The sequence below is a fragment of the Falco cherrug genome, chromosome 5 (assembly GCF_023634085.1).
Source record: "Falco cherrug isolate bFalChe1 chromosome 5, bFalChe1.pri, whole genome shotgun sequence".
NCBI classification, from domain to species: domain Eukaryota; kingdom Metazoa; phylum Chordata; class Aves; order Falconiformes; family Falconidae; genus Falco; species Falco cherrug.
This window is the reverse complement of record NC_073701.1, coordinates 32,501,722-32,522,068: the sequence shown is the minus strand read 5'-3', so window position 1 is coordinate 32,522,068 and position 20,347 is coordinate 32,501,722. Positions and strand designations below refer to the sequence as shown.

The window sequence follows — 20,347 nt, the reverse complement described above, 5'->3', positions numbered from 1 at the left end:
ACTGCCATACTGATAAGCTCACTGGCTTTCTTGTGTATTGGGTAAAAAGGTTCGCAGTCTATATCCCCTTTAGCATATAGATTGAAGAAAATGCTTGGTGGCTCAACAGAGAAAATTGAAATAAAACATTCCTTTTAGAGGCTCTTTGAAACACCTTGAAATGTGAAAAGTTTGCATGTAGAAACTATAGCATACTTGTGCTATCTGAATTTGTCTGTAAGCAGTTATTTGACATTTATTGCTATATTTGTAGAAAGAAATGATGAAACTGTTCTGGAAGCCTTAGTGTGTCTTTGTTAACTTTTGATGAAAGTTTTTCCTAAGCTGGGTGGTAGTCCATTAGAAGAGCCATAAAATGTTAAAAGGGTATGATGAGGATAAGCTGAGATAGTTTTCAGACAATTTAGTTGTTTGTACATCTTGGAGATCTATGTAGATGGAAACAGTGGAGCTCTTCCCTTGCTTTGAAGGTTTGAAGGAACGGCAGAACTTGTGCCAAAAAATTTAAAGGAGAGGTTTATGTAACTGAGGGTGGGAGTTATTCATCCTCAGTTGCCAGATATATAAATAATGAAATTATTATGCGTGTGACTCCCTGCAGTGAATGTTAAATCTGTGAAGTATTTGTTGACTCATGGACAAGTGTCTACCCTTTTCTATTCATGGATTGCACAATAAAGTGATTCAGATTGTCCAAAGTGCTCCCTGCCTGAGGGAATTTGCTTGGTTTACATGTAAGCTAATTGATTAAATCAAGCCTCCCTGACAAGCCAATTAGTACTGGTTAGCTGAAGTACTGGTTAACCGGGTAAGGAAGCAGAAGAAATAGAAAATATTGACTGCAAGGACTTGATACTATGTATTTGCACCATACACAATACACTATAGTGTATATATTTGTATACTATAATATAAGTACTATATAATTTATGGTTGTCTCTATCCTGAGCAATTTCAGAACAGATGAGCCTAGACAGTTGTTTGCCCTCTGTTCTTCCTAGCAGTGGCACATTCATTTATTTCTTTCACAGTACAGACCTGGCTATGGGTATCAATCCTGTGGAACTACCGGAATAGAGTCTCCAGTAGGGCTCCCTCTCAGGCCCACCTGAAAAGTCAGTGCCAAAACAGTATGCCACAAAAGCAACACACCACCCCAAGCTCAGCATCCTGGTGCCTGAGCACCCTCACCCAGCAGTTACACTGCCCTCTGCTTAGCTCCTAAATGAAGTTAGAGTGATAGACTTAACCTGGGACACCCAAAATAGTTTGGGACATGATTACCAGAGAGGCCACTCCCTCCATGATACAGCTGAAGATGGCAGCAATTGGCTCTCCTCAAGCTCTTTCCTTTAAAAGACAGGGCTGTGGTTGCAGAGGGTTCTTCTGGCAGCATCCTCAGCCCTGTGGTCTGGTACAGCAAGGGTCTTCTCTTCAGCCTTTGGAGGAGAGGTATGTCATGATTACTTTTTGTTGTGGAACAGCTTTGTTGGGAAAAGAAATATGTAGCTAAATCTGGTTAAATTTTGAGGTTTTAAGTTATGAGAACTATGCCTGTGTCAAAGATATGTTTCCTTCCAGTACTTTGCTTTTGTTCTACATGTGAAGTGGTGAGTTTTTTCACCTCTCAATTTCTGTCAGTTAAAAGAAAATACTAGCTGTTTTAAAAGGCAGAAGTGTTCTGTGGGAGTATTTGAAACTGTTATGCAAAATTTAGTTCAATGTTATCTCATAATTTTGCAGTTTGCTTACATTGTGGACATGACTCAAAATATTTTAGAGGTTTGAGGTATATTATTATCTTCAATAATGAAACAGCTAGTGAATGATTCAGTAGCATCACAGTAATTTTTCAGGTATTAGGAGAGAGACAATTTTCTGCTTACAGATGGTTTCATCTCAGCTCTGCAGCAGCCCTGTGGAAACTAAAACTTATTACATGAAAACAATGTTAGAAAAAACACTCCCATGTATTTGCAGCTGTCCATTATGCAGTGTAGCAGCTGGAAATAAGGACAACCATAACAATGTGTCCTCTTTGCAATTCATACTGTCAACAACAGATAGCAGAGGACTGCTCACAGCTCTAAGGAAAAAGCAAAACCATTCTCTGATTTTTGTTCAGTTTGATTTTAAAATTCTCCATCAAGGTGCCTTCTCCCACTCTCCCTGGGAGACCCTGCTGGCAGCAACTGCTTCTGACTGTCAGGCTACGTGCTGCCTTTGGTTCACACAGCATAGCTCCATCTCAGTTTAGATACAGTCGCAGAAGCCCCTGGGACGGGCATTTGCTTCACTCATTCACCAACCCTGTGGCAAATCCTGTAGTGCCACCAAGAACTACTGTGTGATATGCATGAGAAGGTGGGGAGAGCCAAGTGATCATCCACTGCATAGCCCACCAAATGCAGGGGAAACTGTGGGGCATTATCGTGGGTTAGCTAGTTAGTCATAACCAGTGGTTGCCACACATATATTTTCTTGATTGTGAGTTTCTGCTTGGTTTTTGAGGTTAGTTTCTGGGTTTTTTTGTGGGGTGGGTATGCATGCTGTTGGGTTTTTTTCATGCTGTCAAAGGGAGTGACAAGTCTTGCAGTATTACAGAGAAGCTGCCAATAGCAGAATTTACTGTCAGGATGTAAGTTGTTTCGGGTTATTGACAAGTTACTTACTAGCATCTTACAGAAGATGGGTGTCTTTCAAAAGGTATCTGTCTTTAGGAGCAAGTTCTCTTTGTGAAGAATGACCAAGAGGAGGTGTGGGAGCTCCCTCATTACCTGAAGGATCACCCCAAAACCATACCGTGATTAGTCATCACTGGCAACTAATATATGTAACTGGTATAAGTTCAGCTTACCTACCTTGGCTAACCTCAGAGGTAGACATTGAATTTTAGGAGGAAGACGAGCAAATCTATTTTAAACCCCCATCTTTCCTGAAATGGTTTTTATTGTTTGGCGTTTTTTTGTTGGTTTGGTTTGGTTTTTTTTCTATTTCACAGAAAGTTTTCTACTTAGCACTCTTGTTCTGCTGCCAGGCAAATTAGTTTTCCTCAAATGTTTGGTGGTGGTTTATTTTTGTGGTTTTTTTATATTGTAATTTGATGGTGGTGGGTATTTTTTCTCCTGTTGGTTTGTTTTCTTGTTTTGGTAGCTGACGTTCTGGAAGCAAATCTGCCAGGAAAGTGGGATGTCTTATTCCAGGCATCCAAAAGATCCTTTTTAGTGTCTTGCAGGGAAGAAGGAAAATGCTTGAAAACAAATCCATCTCTCTCTCTGTTATTTTGGTCACATCACCACTGTTTTTTTAATAGGGTTGAATGCCATGACTTAGCTTCTAACACTGTTGTAGACATCTTTAAAAAGTCACAGTCCAGGTATATTTCCCACACCATTTCTTTGTGTCCATATTTCTTCACTTAAACGCACCTGAGATTTCCAGCCTCATCTAAAGCATGCTATAGCCTGGTTCCCCATTCATAGATAGGGACTTAAATGTTCAAAGTATTTAATAAGAACAAATTAATAAAGGCCATGTAAGTACCTTTACTAATAACTTATATATTATTTCTAATCTCTTGTTTCCCTTAACTTGTTTGGGCTCATCAGCAGGGGAATCTGCTCTTTTATCATCTCCCAGAAAATTTTAGGGGACACTCACAGCTGAGGACAGTGCCTTAATATCCAGAATGAAAAAAATAATCTGTCGTTCACAGAAGGTTGTCCTTCCCTAATATCCTTGGGTGGGACTGGTTTCATTTGGAGCCATTCAAAAATTAGGTCTCTAACCTAAAAGTCATCTTTATGGTGGAGAGGGGTAAAGTCAATCTGTCTTAAAACAAATTGCCCTGTGGGAAGTGCTTATCTTCCTATCACGGGCAAAAAGTTGTTTAATGGGAATTAAGAAAGCAAAAATAAACATCCATTGAACCATGATATTTGTGAGGAGAGTTCCTGGATAAAACTTAATGCATTTATTAGCATGCAGCCTAGGGGAAACAAGAACATTGTAATTTGGCACAAAATAATCTTCTTTTCTTGACTGTCAAGAGGGAACACAAGGGTCTTCCCAGAGTTGTGGCTGAGATATTAATAAGTGGCTCCTGCAGTGGGGATATCTGTCTATAACTGAGCTGATCAGGTTTTCTAAATACTAAGACCCAATGTTGTCTGTTAAATCGCCAAGAGGCACTGGAAGGTCCACATATTTTTTGGGGGAAAAAAATCACTAGCTAGAGGGGGAAAAGATAAAATTATAGCCTAAAAATTCAATGCCTCTTCCTTTTCAACAGGGTTTGTCCATGTAGACTTATCCCAAGCACTTTCTCCACTTCCTATGATAGTGAATAGGCTGACTTGTCCTCCTTTACCCTGAGGAGCTCTAGTTCTGTAAGTCTGTGCAGAACAGGTCCTCTCTTCCATAGTTGCTGGGCTTTCTTCTTTCTCCTTTCTAGAAGGAAAGGTGGTGTCAGAACAGCTTGCCCTGGGAAGGGGAAAGGGACTACAGCCACCATATGACATAGCATGAATGTCTACTATAACTTAAAATATTTATTAACAGGTTCCATAAAACGTGAGGAAGATGGTGAAGATTTGCTGTTTTCTCCTTCTCTTAAGTTTGCTCAGTGGGCAACTCAATGCCAGCCCTGGACTCAAAGTGAGGATCACCCAGAAGGGGCTGGAATATGGTATGTGTCATGTTTTTAGGAGCTGCTGGTGGTATTGCATTGAATCCTGATATGACAGACATAGGGAAGTGAGGGCAGGGGGAAGATGTGACCTTATCACAGGCTATAAAGAAAAGGAAAGTTTAAAAGCACAGTACTTGGATACAGTAAGCTGCCTGGCAGCATTGTACATCATATCAAGGTTCATTTAATTTCAGATATTAAGTCAGTAAGTTCAACTCTTGCCACAACTAGGAGTAAGATCTGAAATGGCACTGCTGGGTCTCAGATGAGATATCCTCTCTTATCTGACTCTCTGTCCCATCTCCTAAGCCAGAAGCACATAACTGAACTCCCACACAGTACCAAAGGCAACAACTGATCATACTTTTCCTGTAGCCAAGGAGGTTGGGCTGGAAATCCTGAAGCAGAATATGGAGAAGGACCATTTCCCCGACTTGAGTGGCTATGAGAAATTTGGGCTTGGTAATGTCAAATACAACATCTCAAGGTAAGTATTTTCTCTGGGGGCAACTTGTGCTCAACTGAAACTTGAATCTTGTTTTATGTTCATCCTGACTGATGAAATAAACCTTCTCTTTTCTCTCCCTTACCTTCTGCATACTCTAGAATACAAGTCACCGCTGTTGAATTCCCCAGTGCTTCCATCTCCCTCTTACCTGGCACTGGGATAAAACTGGTGATTGGAAATGCTTCTCTAACCATTGATATGAACTGGAACATAAGGACTTGGATGTTGTACGTACAGCTTCATGTGTCCTGGGATCTATCTTGATGGAGAATATAAAGATAAAAATGCAAAGTTTAGTTTTTGTGACCTCTTCATGGCAAAGATGCTCTTTAACAGCAGCAGTAACCCAGGAGTACAGACTGGTCTTTCTGAACAGGTCTGCAGGTGGGAGACAGCCCCTGCCCCCTCAGACATGAGCACTGATAAAGAGTCCATGGCTGAGATGCATCTCTGCAAATAGCAAAGGACTGATGCTCTGTCTTGCCTGCCAGCTAATGACACATTTAGAAAAACTGTAGTGTGCTAGATCACAGTCCAGTATAATAAACCCTTCCAGTGCAGCTACACTGTTAGAAATCCTGTGCTATGTCTCCAAGAGACAGTCCAAAAGCTGATGGAAGATGGAGAAGCAAATAGTAATATCTGTAGAGCAGTATCCACAGCTTCCTAGTTGCAGGCTGTTTCAGAGGAAAGAAATCCCTCTCCTCTTCCCACAACTCACACGACCTATATTGACTGAACTACAGCAGTCTCCAATATGTACTTCTGGGCTTCTGCTGTCAGAGATGGCAGGGCTGGCTGCTTGCAAGGGGAGGGGACCCTGAACCTGAGGGTGGTGGCATAGTCGGAGGGGCAGTGCCCCCACTGGTAAGTACTCAAGACAGGCGAGCAGTGCATGTTAGTGGCAGTGACCAGGAACAGCCACCGGTCTAGATCGCCAGGTCATCCCATAAGTGAAGAGGCAGGTCTTGGGTGAAGCCAGGGAGTCAGACCAGCAAAGCACCATCAGGATTAACAAAGTACAAGGTCATGCACAGGTCTACCTACAACACAGCTCAACCAAAGACCTTGGCTCCAATGCAGCTCATAAACCGAGGTCAGAGAAGCCCCAATGAGGCTTTTCACAGCTGTCTCACAACCAAGCTATGAAAAACTTGATCCAAAATAATGCAGTCTCACTGTATTGGAGCTGGCCTTCAGCATGGGCTGCCAAAGCCCTGAGAGGGGTGGGGAAGAGGACACAGAGCCCATTGGGGCACTCCAGGCCCTGACATGGGTCAACCTTCCTCAATATCAATAGGATAGATCCCAATACAGCTCTCTTGCCCTATCTTATATCAAGCATATGCCTGTTCCCTCTGCTGTGGGTGCAGGTTTGGGAGGTAGAACAAAATAGTTTACATCAGTGAATTATCTGCTTTCCCAAATACATCATTTTTCAAAACTCCTGGCTGGGAATTTGCATAGGATATTCAATTTGCAGATGTATTAGAATCTCTTCTAGTTATGAGCAATGCAATAAAAAGTACCCAGATAAACAACTTCATCTTTGGTGGACAGAAAAGAGTCCTTTAAGAATTAATGAGTCTTGAAAGCTCATTAAAAATAGCTTTTTAAAATTATTTAATTTTTGCTTTATGCAGCAAAGACAGTGGAAGAAGCACAGTATATATTTCAAAGGTGTTTGTTACTGCAATCTTTTCAACACCCCTGGATAATACAGGTCATACATCAATATCACTTAGCAGCTGCCGGACAACTTCTGGTGATATAGACATCAAGCTGAATGGGAAAAGTGGGTAAGTGGAAGAGATCTGTATGTACTCTAGGAGAAAGTAACTGTCAATACACAGCACAGACAGCTTCACAAAATAGGGCACGCAGAATTACTTTTAGGCATCTATAGGCACCATGACAGAGAATCAGGGCCCTAATCCAGTGTTAAAATGGCTAAAAATGGCAATTGTCCTTGTATCTGTGCACAATGTTGCATGACTAGAGGATAGAGACAGCATCAAACAAGCCCTTGTGCTTCTTCAGTGCCCACTTCTTTCTAAACACTGCTCTAATCTTCAGCTCTGGGTAGAAGTTACCTGGTTGTACTATGCTTAGGTACTCCTAGTCACAGTGCTATCAAAACTGAACAGAACCAGACTGCTGTCTGTGCGCTTCTGGTTACAACTCCATGCAACATTATTTCATTGTTTCTTGTGTTCTCACTGTCTGAATACCACTCTTGTCACCTGGTTTTGGGTTTGGGTTTTTGTTTTTACTTGTATTGGAAGTTCCTAGTGCAGAGACTACTTGTTGATTCTGTGTTTGTACATACATGATGGTGGTAATATGAAGATTTCCTTATTCATAAAGATTAATCTATCCAGGCTAATTCCTGAGATGCCTAGCAGTGAAGTTATCTCCTTTTAAATGGTGGCTCTCTGATAGCTGCTACATTTCAGAAAGCTCCCCTGTGTACTAGAATATCAAACTCAGATGCCATTAAATCCATGTTTTGCAGAGATATGACTTCCAGTTAACGACTGCAGTACTTGACCCATTAATTGCTTTTTTCCTTTCCTCTAGCTTCCTGCGTAACTTCTTTATCAAGTATCTGAAGAAACCTATTCACAAGAGCTTGGTCACAAACGTAAGCCTTTAACATTGTGTGGGAGAGGGGTTTAAGGAGTATGACTTTCACAAGTCAGTGCTGTGAACTTGGCAAAGGAAGAACTAAAAAAATAATACATTCCTATTCTGGTCTGATCAGCATGGTCACCATTTCACCAGCCAGAAATGCTTCCAGATAAAGTGCCAACTTCATGGCCAAGATATTCTAGGTTCAACCAAGGCAGCAGTAGGGCTGGAAAATGTAGTTATTTTCCTATTCCGATGAAGAATAAGTCTCTGTCTGTGTACCTACAGGCATATTGGGTTTTGAGTAATTTTTATACTCAGCAGACAAAACATATTGGGTGATGCACAGAGAGGTGGTTGTATATCACCTGATAGTATGACATATTTAAACTTCATATCGGAGGTAGTTCTGATGACAACCTGCCTGAGGCCTCTGAGAGGAGATAAAGCTTGAGATGACTGCGATTCTGCCCCAGGACAGGGTTGTCCTTCCCAGTGTACTTGGGTGGGACTGGTTTTATTCAGTTAGAGCCATTCAAAAGTTAGGTCTTTCATCTAAGACAGTCATCTTTATAGAGGAGAGGGATACATCCCATTCATCACGAGTTTTCTGTTTCCTTGTGCTCCTTAAGGCTGTGGTTTTGCCATCCCCATCGGGCAACTTCTCACTTTGTTCCCTAAAGGCAGCTCTGACATAGGACATGCTTATGTTGCGCCAGGCAGAAACCTTGGGTAACAAGTTAGCTGAAGAAAAGCTAGTTTAGGTTTTTGACAAAAAAATACTGTAAAGTGTGTAACATCAGCAGAAAGATTTGCTAGCACACAGGTAAGAGGTGCTTCCAGGTCCACACTAATCGGGCCATAACTTGAGTGTGCTTCTATATAGTCATGTCCCAACATCAGATCTGGGATCCAGCTGATAGATGAAGACATCAGATTGCTAAATGGTGAGTCACTGGTGATATCTTTTCCTTTTGCTTTCCCTCTCCTGTTCACTGAAATCCTGCAACTTGCTTAGCAGCTGGTCAGCAAAGCCTCCAGTGGTGGTACCAGACCCTCTGATCTGTCTGTTCTCTCACTTAAAGGACCACAGTTAAATAAAGGGAAGGCTACCTGGACAAGAAAACTGTATTTCTGAGGAGCCAAGGACTTGGGAGCAATTCTCAATATGCAAATGTTGCAGTGTGCACTTCTGTTGTCAGAAAAGCCACACAGCACTGATATTAAGGCAGTTTTCTGTTCCCTTCCATGCTCCAAGTCCTCCTGCATGCATAGCACTTTACAAGCTGATGCCTGCTCCCCTAGCCTGCCTGCAAATTTAAGTTTTGCTTGCCTATTTATCAGATTTGCCAAAGGCAAAATGAAAAGCTCCTTTGTAAAAAAAGACAAAAACAAAAAAAACCACCCACACTTCTCACTAACCATTTTGGGTTACACTTACAGCTCTTTAAGACATGGTGTTGGGCAGATACCATGTGCAAAACAAAGTACCTAAGCAGATCGGGGACCCACCTTTCTAGGAAAGTGTTGGCAAGTTAGAGGTACTCTGTATGCTCTCAGAAATGCTTGACAAGAAAACCCAGTGCTTCCTTATGTCCTGAAGCACTGGTATGGCCATTTTTTTTTATTTTTTTAAGACCAAATTTACTTTTCTAAAATGAGAAAGTATTAGACAAACTAAAGGAAGTACTTTAAAGAAGGTGCCAGCAGAAGCATTAAGCCTTAGGTCAGAATGCATGTTAGGAGGTCCTTGGTTGTGGTTTTCCCTACTCTTTGGAACAACTTGTGTCATTCTCCTTCAGAAACTGACTTATTTTTAAGTAAACATAAAATTCTTTCTGTGCTTTTTGTAATATTGGGTATTTGCTTTATCTACCACCCTTACAGTCCTAATGCCAATTGATGATTTGGCCGAAATAGACTACTCCTTAAACAGCTTGCCAGCAGTATTCCAACCGTTCATTGACCTGGACTTGCAGGTAATTACCTGTAGTGCTACTTGCCAAGATTGCTGTGGCTTTTATTATTGTATGATCCACTTCCTAGGATGAGCATGATTGCTGTTCAGAATTAGTATCTGAGAAGACATTTCAAAGCATTGTTGCATTTGTTATTCTAATACATTTTAACAATCCTGTTGTAAAATTATTTAAAAGCCACATCCTTTTGTGTTAATTGCTGCTGAGTTGGTTATATAAAAGAGAGCAGTACAAGTTGACCAAGCAAGTTAGAAGGAAAAAAAGAGAATGGGAAAGGAGAGAAAATGGTATTTGACACCATTTCTCTTCCTGTTGATGAATATCTTGAACTTTCAGTCAGTTACAGGAATATTTCTACACATTGCACTAACTAGATGCATCTGCTGTCAGATAAGAGAGGAAAAGAAAGAGCAAGGTTATAGGAGGAAGAACTAAGCCTCCAGCACCTTGAATGGTAAGACAGAAGACCTTTGAAAAAGCATGGGAGCCCAAGGAGTTTGAAGACCTGAAAGTGTCTTTCAAATAAAGGGAAAAATGTCCTTAAGTATTGAAACTAAAATCAGACTAGTTCCTAATGCTGAAATGCTTTGTCATTCTGTGCAAGGTTGAGTATAGTTATCATCATATTATCTAAGATCCTTAATTAAGTTTAATATGCCTTACACTAGGTGCTTTGCGAAGGCAGAATGAAAAGACAGTCTTGTCACAAAGATCTTATAGATTAAATATTAAAAAGAGACAGCAGAGAAATAAGAGAGGTGGGAACAAAAAGCTAGTATCTGTCACTGGTCATGGCACACCAGCTCTGCAGCTTCTGTCAAGCTTTTCTGGGTATTGTAGCAACTAGACTTTAAGCAGGGACTGGAGGTAGACTAAAGACGTAATGTTATGGCTGATTACAAGAGCTACCCTCCCACATAAGATGCAACATGGGAGAAAGATACAAAGCAAGTGAGTGGCGAATCCAGCAAGGGAGGCTTGAACAGGGAGGTCATCAGCATGACTCAGCACTTCAGGTGTTTTAATAGCCTTTAAAAGGCAACCAGAAATTGAGATAGATGGGGAGGGATTGAGAAAACAGACACACAGAACACATTTGAGATGAAAGAGAAAGGGGGAACTAATAAAAGGGATATAAAAAATCTTAACCTCTAAGTACTTTTATCACTTTGAATCAGTTTTGCCTTTCTTGTTTAATCTGGATGCATTTGGAAATACTTGATCTGCAAGTCTTTGCTAATATAATGGGAGCACAAAAGACAACATAAGTGTTTTTTAACATTGTCTAACATAACTTCCCTTTCATAGGCATCCTTTTGTTCTGCACAAGTTACCAACTTGTTTCTGGGTAGAATAAGGTGCTGATTTTGACCTAGAAACACCTCTGGTTTTAGAGATCCATTTTGTAATTGAGATCATTGGATAGGTCTTAAGCAGCAGTTCTCAGATTTAAATTCCTAGGGATGGGGAAAGGAGAAAGTAAGGCTCTTCAATGAGGACCCTTAGTCTTATGGTCTTCAAAGAATATGTAGATCCTTAACTTAGAAGCTCTTTCTGAGGTGTTAGACTGTCTTCAGTAGGTGATCGGCATCTCAAAAGACAGTTCTCATGTGTCATCTATAAATGTCTCCAATCTCTGGAACTTGTCTTCACTATCTGCTTGAAAGCACCAAGTCTTCAGGGTGTGCTACAAAGCCTATGTACTCATTTATATACCAAATGAGTAGTCTAAGCAAGGTAAAGGAAAGTAGCATTAATTGTTTGCAGTCATGTTAGTTGTATTTTGACTCTTTTTTTTTTTTTATCTCTAACAATAATGTTTAGGGCACAGTCTACCCAGCTGGAAACTATACTGGCCTTCCCTATGTGGCAGTACCCTTTGCTATCCCAGACCAAAACAACTCCATGCTCTACCTTGCCTTCTCAGAGTATTTCTTTCAGACCTCTTCATTTGCTTACTATACCGCAGGGGCATTCAACATCACCATTGCAGAGGAGGTGAGTAGGACACAGGAATGGGGTCAGAGTGGCTCAGGTCATCCAAGATGGGGCTTTGACCTGCCAGTTGTCAGTCTGTGGGCTGTATAAAGCTGCTAATTGGCCTGCAAAGTCCTGAGACAGTAGATCATAAATACTAGAGTGTTCTTATACTTTTTCACTTAGGCTATATATAGCTGCTTCAGGCTACAGCCAGGGGTGCCAAGTTCCACTGAGCAAGGTTCCAAATGCTGGCAACTTGCTACAAAGGTTTTTGTAGACCTGAGGCATAGACTCCTCTGACCTGGACAAAGGATCTAGTCTGGGGAATTTAGCAGCCTCAGTAGCTCTTTTCTGAGGGATCTTCATAGACTGAAAGTACTACAGGGGCCATGGAAGCAAAGCACATGTCAAAGCACGGTGGCTGTGGCTTGGAGGGTGGCAGACTTGGCTAGCCTGTCTCCAGGAGGTTCAGCAAGTCCCAAAACCTATAGATTACGGCCCAAACTATAATGATATTAAGCACTTGCTTTCTTAGGTAGTATTTTGGCATATATATTTTTGGGAATCAGCTTTAAGTATACTAAGTCCCTCAAGAATATTTGAGAGGTATAAAAATCAATGCATTTAGAGAAAAGCTGACCATAAAGGTCAAATCTGGTAAAAAAAATAATTGTTTTTTTTCTTCCTCCAGACTTGCAGCTATTTTAATATAAGCACAGAGATATTTGGCAGTATCATCCCTGAGGTGAGTAACATTATTTCTACAGGCTCTTAGGAAACCACCTGGTGTGGGTGTCAGACACCTCAGTGCTGGTGTATCCCACAGTCTTGTAGGGCCAGCAGGGCTCCTGTGCTGGAGAAGCGGGGACATGTATTCCGATTAACAGTAGAGCAGATGGGCATTGTCACCTCCCGCCCCACAATGAGTTGGATGACTTGCACTGTTACCAAACTTGGCTCCTGATCTTGCACATCAATCTTTACTGTGGGCACTGTGCCCAAGCTGCTGCTGTTCCCAGCTAAAACCAGCTCTAGGCAGGAAAAATCTTCCAGTCATGAGTCCTGCTTCGAGAGACTTCTGAGGGCCTCAGCTCAGAAATAACACCTTTCTCCTGCCTAAACCTGCATAATTGTCTGCCTTACTAGCCTGTGACTGACTAGCAGAATGGAATCCAGTAAAGACCTGGGAAGGGACAATAGTGGCCATGTGCAGGAAACCAAGCTAATAGATGGGCGGGAAACATTACATCTATGGAACAGACGAGGCAGATGCACAGGATATCCATTTGTTTCAGGTGGAGGAGATAATATAACTGAACAGAGAATATGAGTGTGCATGGCTTCCACCAGCCGCCTTTGACCAAGTGGGAAACCAAAAATGAGCATAAAAGACCCTAGGCCAAGAGTACTGAGGTTGGATGAAATCAGATTCATGGTTTGAAGAACTTCACATCCTTGTTTGCTTCCTGGACTATATTAAGTTCCTTCCTCAGAAATATTAAGACTATTCTAAGGGCAGTCATCATATGGTCTTCTCCATAAAGTGCCATGAGCACTGATGCCAATATTCATTCCCCTCTGTTCTAAGTAATGAACTTGGTGAGCCTACTCGCTCTTCAGGCAGTGGACAGAGTGAGGCTATTCTCAGGACAGTCCAGAGCAGGAACCAGTCTCATTAAATGGGTGAATCAAAGTGAATGACCCCTGAGCTCTCTTGTTGTGTGACTTAAACATCACACTTATGTTCCATTCCTTCCTATGTTCACAAACAAGTATTTAATTTCTCTCAAAGTGATATAGAAGAAATCATATTTCTGGAGTGGAAGGAACTTTCCATTGCCCTCCTGTTGTGGCCAAGACTGTTAATTTATCAGAACAGAAAACTTCTACTTCCTGCTTGATTGAAAGAATCTTACGTTAGTAGCTATCCTTAACCTTGTTGTAAGGAACTACTTCAAAATGATTGCTTTAAGAATAAGAAAATGCAGTATTCTAATCTGTTCTATAAGGCAAGCCTTTTTCTGTTTGGTTTGGTTTGGTGTTTTTTTTTTCTCTTGGAACCTTACAGGTAGCCAAATATTCAGTTACACCCTACCCAGTGATGTTGAAGCTAATGGCTACTGAAATACCTGTCATCAGCTTAAAGCAGGATTCCTTCACGGTAGATATCCAGGGCTCCATGGAGGTGTTTGCTGTTCTGCCAGACTCAACCACCCAGTCATTGTTCACAATGAACGTAGTAAGTACAATGAACAAGGTGATGTTTAACTCAGGGTTAAATATGTTTGTTTCTTCCTTCTGTTAAAACTCTGCACAAAAAAAGTGCTGAATTTCTCATACTTAAATGTAAAAATTTCCCTTAGTCACAGGTGGTGACTGTGTGGCCTCACTTGCCATAGAAATTTCCTATAGGTTAAAGAACACTTTCCTATAGATGGCCAAAAATCCAAACATATAATAACTCTGATCAACCAGTTTTGTTCTCTGGAATGAGAACTCTGCCTGTTCTGCAGGCATGAGTCATGTCCCTTGGTAACTGGTTCATTTACCTGAAAATGTATTTTGATTGCTGAAAGCTCAATACCCATGTTTCAGCTTGCAGTGCCGTTTGGACAAGCAGGCATTCACTGTGTGTGCAGCCTTGCATGGCCCATGAGCTAGGGAGAAAGCTGTACCTACATAAATTTTATCTTCCTAATTATGTACAGAAGCTGTTTCATGTATTTGTGACATTCACAGCAAGGGTCCTCAGTTTTTGTCTGGTAATCCATGTTTTCTTTATTCTGCAGGCAGCCAACACCAGCATTGCTCTGAATATATTTGACCAGAAATTGATGGGCTCGCTATGTTTGAACAGGTAACTCAACCTGGGATGGAAAGGATTTCCAGCTATTTGGAAAACAGTGTTAGTAACCCCAACATTCACAGTTTAGGCACGTGATCAGATAACTATGTGTTTCCCTGATAAATTGATCTCCATTAGATTCTCTAATTCTCTATGTGGCTGTACTTCTACAGTTTAGAGGTGTCAGGAAGCTTGTCTGTGACAACTTCCACAGTCCCTAGTGGACTGCCCACCAGCTGTGTATTGCTGCAGGGCAGTGGTCTCATTGAATTTATCTGCTCTCCCTTCTGAGCTAGGTAAAGGAAGTGTGCAGGCCAGTTAAGATGACCATGAACCACCTGAGGGCTTCCCTCATTGCTTCCCAGCTGGCAAGATGACTCTGCTTTCTAGACCACCTGTGCCACTAAAGTAGTGCAGAGGAGTCCATGACACAGGAAAGAGCCTGGACCCCTGCAGTTCCCCTACACTGATATTCTTATAGCAGACTTTCCCCAAGTGAAGCACTGCAGCTTCCTAGGGCCAGAAAGCTGGAGAGCAGGGGGCTGGGCATTCAGACATATAGCATGTCACATGTTAAAGAGAGAAGCTCTGTATACCAGGACCTCACAGCTGGGAATTGGTACCCTGATTTCATAAAAGTCCCTTGGGAAGACAGTTACAGGGTTAAGAATATGCAGAGTTCACCAGGGCACAGATATTAGGAAACTGAGGATAGTTCTGTTAGTGATTTTTTTGCAGCTATATTCAAAGAGAAAAATCTGGAGTGTGCTGGAAGCTTGCCTTGAGAGCTGGGATGCCCATGCTGTGGAAACTCAGAAATCTTATGTTGGATACTTGAGTACATATATAAGTAATTTGCAAGCAAAGACATTGGCGACAGCCATCAGCAGCAGTACCATACAACAAATGAATTTTTCTTCCTACCTTGGTAAGGCTCACATCAAAGCATTATGCAGATGTACCAAAATCCTTGCAAAATATCTGGGAGCCTGCACATCCTTGGTAAAATCAATTGTCAGTAGGATTTCCAAAACACAGCACAAGGAGAAGCACACTCACATTCTGGCTACAGCCCTTCTAGCATATTCTTTTGCATGCATGTTCAGCAATGCTCTGAGAGCCATATCTTTCTCTGTGAGGCAGTATGCATTGTGTGAGGTAAATTGCTTCAAAAAACTTTTTGTGGAGCTCTGAAGCTCTACAGCAGTGACTGCACATGACTAGAATTACCGTTTATCCTTTCTAGTGACTCATCTTCTTTCACTTCTTTCCTTCAGGCTCCAGTTCTCCCTAGCCCACTCCAATGTTGGCTTTTTTGAGGTAAGCGCATAGTTTAAGCACATAGGAAATGCAAATCAGGAATATAAGTGATATCCAGGCAAAAGGCTAAGCAGCTAAACTTTATCTGTATTTCTAAATCATTTGGCTTCATTCCTGGATGGTTCTTTTCCTGTCTTCTGGCAGCCACCTCTTTGCTGTGGACTTAAAAGTATATTCTTTGGGGCAAGTTAGTGCTCTGAAAAAGAGATATTCTGTAGTTCCCCTGACTGCTGTATTGCATTTCATCGGTAAGCAGAGAGATCTCTCGAATCATAACTGAAACACAGAGCAGCAGTCTGAACTGTAGCAGCAGATGGAGCAGTGTGCTGCCAAAGCGATCACATGCACGACCGAGGCAGAGCAGCCCATGAGGTGCAGTGGGTGCTGATCACAGATGCTTGGAATTACAGTAGGGAATGGGAGCCAAAATACTGAGTCTCAGATGCCTGAATTAGTGCGGTTGTAGCCTTGCAAGGGAAAACCCTGCCTCCGCAGGGAGTCATTTAATTCTGAGTATAATCAATCAGTTCTGAGTAGCTAAGGAGGAAGGATTTAAACCGTTCTGGTCCTGCTTTCCTATTGGTGATAAATCATCTCACAAATAAAGGAAACTGACTGTTTTAAATGAAAATGTCCAAGCATGATGAAAGCCATTTACATTTTGCATGTCACTTCCTCTGCATTGTTCCAAAGACTTAAAAACTGAAGTTCACTTGAGTTTATGACTCTTGGGCCAAATGACAGCTGAAAGTTGAACATGAGCCTAACTCCATCCAGGATTAAGGCATGACAGTTCTACTGCTGTCAGGAAGTGATGGCTAACTCAGCTTTCTTATATGTGGCAGATCTCACTTCTGGAGAACATCCTGTCTTACATCTTACAGACTGAAGTAATTCCATCAGCTAATGGTAAGGCTGTATTTCAAAGCTTCATCTAAAAGCTTCCAGCAGCATGGGTGATTCTAGGAACTTCTACTGACTTTCTGCTTAAGTTTCCAGTTCCCATTAACTTGAGTGGAAAATGACCACCAGTCAGTAAGCAGTGGAAGGGGGAGATTGATCTGTAGGGGTGTAAGTGCACCCTCTCACTGGCACGGTTCTGCAAAAAGGGCTGAAAGAGCTTGAAAAATTGCAGTCTATCTGCCTTTGCCTCACTCAAGGTGGCCCTGATGCATCAGTGAGAAGCATGTCTCTCTAGTCTGCACACCTGCCTGAGGCCACTGTGTGTGAAATGTACTCCTCTTTATAAGACCAGCACAGAGCTTTTGCCTCCCATAAAGCTTATTTAAGGCCCTAGAGGGAGACATAGCTTTGTGCCAGCCATCTGTATTGGGATGAACTTCACCTTCCTTAATGGAGACAAATGGGAGCAGTTTCTAATGATGCTAGAGCTGTATTAACAGTCCCTCAGGTCACTAGGGACAAATCACCAAGTATGTAACATTGAACACCAAACTCCTTGGTTTGGCTGCAATACTGCCAAGAGAAAAGCATCTGTATTTTTTCCCCACTGGTAAATAAGCATTGTCTACCTCCCAGGGCTGCTTGTGAAGAGTAAGAGCTTAATTCTTGAAAGTGACCTAGAAATCTCTCCATATAAACACCTGCCCTTCAACAGCTGTGCCTATCATCCTTCTAATGCATATCTAAATCATTGTGTTTGTCTCTTAAGCTAAACTGTCAAAAGGATTTCCTCTTCCTAATCTGGCCAATGTTACGTTGATGAGACCTCACATTACAATTGCACAGGTGAGATTTTTGACATTCCTATGAAAGGTTATCTTTTTTGGCTAGGCATTTATTCACCTTCTGTTTGTACAAGAAACTTGCTGGACTTCAGCTAGTAAAGCAGTAAAAAGCCCTGGGTTGAAAATGAAATCTGTAATAATAGTAAAATCCTATTAGAAACAAATCTATCTATCTTTGAGAGGAAAAAGTGAGAACCAAATAAATGTTGATGATGTGATCAATGCACAGCTTGCTCAGCCTTGCAAGTTGCAATTCAGTGTGAAAACAGGTTTACAGTTACCATTTTGTTCAAGTTTGGTCAATCAAATCAAATTAGTTATTGCTATCCACACAGTCCTGCTGATTTTAAAAGGAATAGTTGAAATATGAGAGGCAGATGAATTCAATTTTGTGCACCTAGGATGACTGCTTTCTGTTGGTGATAATGACTGAGGCTAGTGGTCAAAAGTAGTGAGTGAGCTCTCAAAATATTCTTTGCCTCCTGGTTATTATCAAAGTCTAGCCCTTAGCTGGAACATACAGAATGTTGCTAGACAATCAATCAGTACAAGGGCATTGCTGACAAACTCTCAGCAAATGAGTAAGCCTGTTACATTTCTCAACTTGTTTACCAACTTCTCAGTTATTTTCAGCTTTGCAGAAACAGTCTCAAATCCTTGGTTGTGGTTAAGCACAACTCAGGAAACAAAATGCAAAGGTTGTTTTTAATTTTTCCTTTCATCCCATATACCTGGCAGCAGCCAGCTGTGCAGTCCCTGAAAAATATAATTGCTTGGAGACTGCTTTCAGTGGCACTAGTTGCCAACAGTGTTACAGGATTTTAATGGTTCTGTAGGGCCCATTTCCCACCTTGCTTTCTCTAACTAGTCTCTCATCAGTAACTAGGAATGAGAGAGGACACAGAATTGCTGTGCCCTATCAATGTGAATGGGATTCCTATTTAAAAGCTAGTTCTGTAGTCTCTACTTCCAGTCCCAGTCTGTTGGCTCTGGTCGATAGGAAGAAAGACCATTCTTCCCCCTTTTCATAGATGATCATATTAGACTGTGATGGGCAGCTCTCTGCAGGTTCATTTGTCTGTATGTGCTGACAATGAGGGAAGCTTTAAGGACAAGTTTAGATTAAATGGCTAATTCTTAGGTGGCTCAAAAGAGGTAAAAATAATCCCGCCTTGTAACGATTGCCTTCTTGCATCAAGACTCAAATGAACTTTCCTGGGTAGCCTGGTATGATCTTTAGATGTCCCTTCTGTTGCTAGCATGGTACATAAGGATAGCACTGAGGAAAAGATAGGGCTTTTTCGCAAAGTTTAAAGGACAGATTAATAAAACTTGTTACTTCCAAGGCTCAGCTGTTCTCAGGAGATTTTTCTGACCTTAAACAGGACTGAGACAAAATTAAAAAAAAACAAACAAAAACACACAGCAAAACCAACCAAATAAAAGAATGCCTTCATTTTATAATTCATAGAATTTCAGTGACTGTTCTTCTCCCCACAGGGATACATGTTGATTTCTACTGATGTCCACTACAGACACTGAAGGAGAAGAGAGACCATTTGTTAAGCACAAACTTCAAATCAATAATGTGACTCTGAAAGCTAAACACCATCCAGTTCTGCTGAGATGTGTAATGAGCTCTGACAAGGGCAATGTCATCCTGGTTGGGGGCAAGGGGGATGCGGGAGGTAAAGAAAGCTGATGGAATGGTTAAGCTGTACAATGGTGGCAACAAGCAGACCCAGAGGAGAACATGCAACACATGCTTGACATTATTTATGCTGGAGTTTAAGTTATGCAAAAATGCTTTTAAGATTAATGCCTCTCTTGAAATACAGTCTAGTCTTGTCTATACACTTCCAGAAAGGGTGTGGTAGTCTCTCAAAAAAAGGAAAAGAACATTGTCCAAATGCCTGCTGAACTATTTCTACAGTAATGGTCTTCTGAACACAATGCATTAAGTATGAAGCGAGCCCTGTCCAGAACAATGTCAAACTGGGAACTGTCCCAGTTACAATGGGAACTAAATTTTTTGCAGTGCCTTAGCTCAACTCTTAATTTTTATCAAAGATGCAGAAGCAGTTCAGGAAGAGAGACAAAGTGGCACTACTACTGTCTCTGATAGTCCCTCTTCCCGCTTTGACTCTTCAAATCCTTGTGTCTGTTGTGTTCCCTGTTGAGCATTGCTTAGCCAGGTTAGTATGTTTAACTCCTTCAATGTTTCTTAAGTCTAACCCTCCAACACCTTTGTCAATGTTTCTCTGAATTGAAATAGTTACAGATACTTTGCCTCTTACTTCATTGTTATATGTTGTCCTACCCTCTTCTTTTTCAACACTTCATTAGCATGCAAATTGGAACACAGTTCTGCAGAGTGATACAGCTGTCCTGTACTGCTTATGTGCTTGTGCTTTGGCCAAATTGGGATGGGAAGCTGGCTCAGGCCTCCCAAGCTGGCACCAACAGAGGAGAAACAAAGGTGGGGATGCCATGGCCTGCTCTGTTCTGCTGCTCTATTGAGCCCCGAACCGCCCCTCTGCAAAGTCCCATCCACCTGGCAGGGCACCCAGCCCCTAGCCATACCCACGCCTCCCACTCCTCAACAGGGAGGAGCCCTTTTCAAGCCAACACTGAGCAGCAAAAAGA

The 20,347-nt window shown here is 41.6% G+C and overlaps 1 protein-coding gene across 2 annotated transcripts; it reads left to right on the top strand.

Moving 5' to 3' along the window:
• The first annotated feature begins 1,220 nt into the window (after positions 1-1,220).
• On the top strand, positions 1,221-20,161 carry BPIFC (BPI fold containing family C). Of its 2 annotated transcripts, none has more exons than XM_027816074.2 (16): positions 1,221-1,452; positions 4,561-4,687; positions 5,066-5,177; positions 5,297-5,425; positions 6,842-6,997; positions 7,779-7,842; positions 8,716-8,776; positions 9,717-9,808; positions 11,633-11,806; positions 12,480-12,533; positions 13,857-14,027; positions 14,578-14,645; positions 15,911-15,953; positions 16,799-16,862; positions 17,626-17,702; positions 19,202-20,161. In XM_027816074.2, exons 2-16 carry the CDS (start codon positions 4,582-4,584, stop codon positions 19,241-19,243), a joined length of 1,413 nt encoding a protein of 470 aa, XP_027671875.1. In that variant the 5' UTR covers positions 1,221-1,452; positions 4,561-4,581; the 3' UTR covers positions 19,244-20,161. The 2 variants fall into 2 exon arrangements, with proteins under 2 accessions (XP_027671875.1, XP_055567849.1); XM_055711874.1 differs by lacking the exon at positions 1,221-1,452 and adding an exon at positions 3,309-3,376.
• The last annotated feature ends 186 nt before the right edge of the window (positions 20,162-20,347 follow it).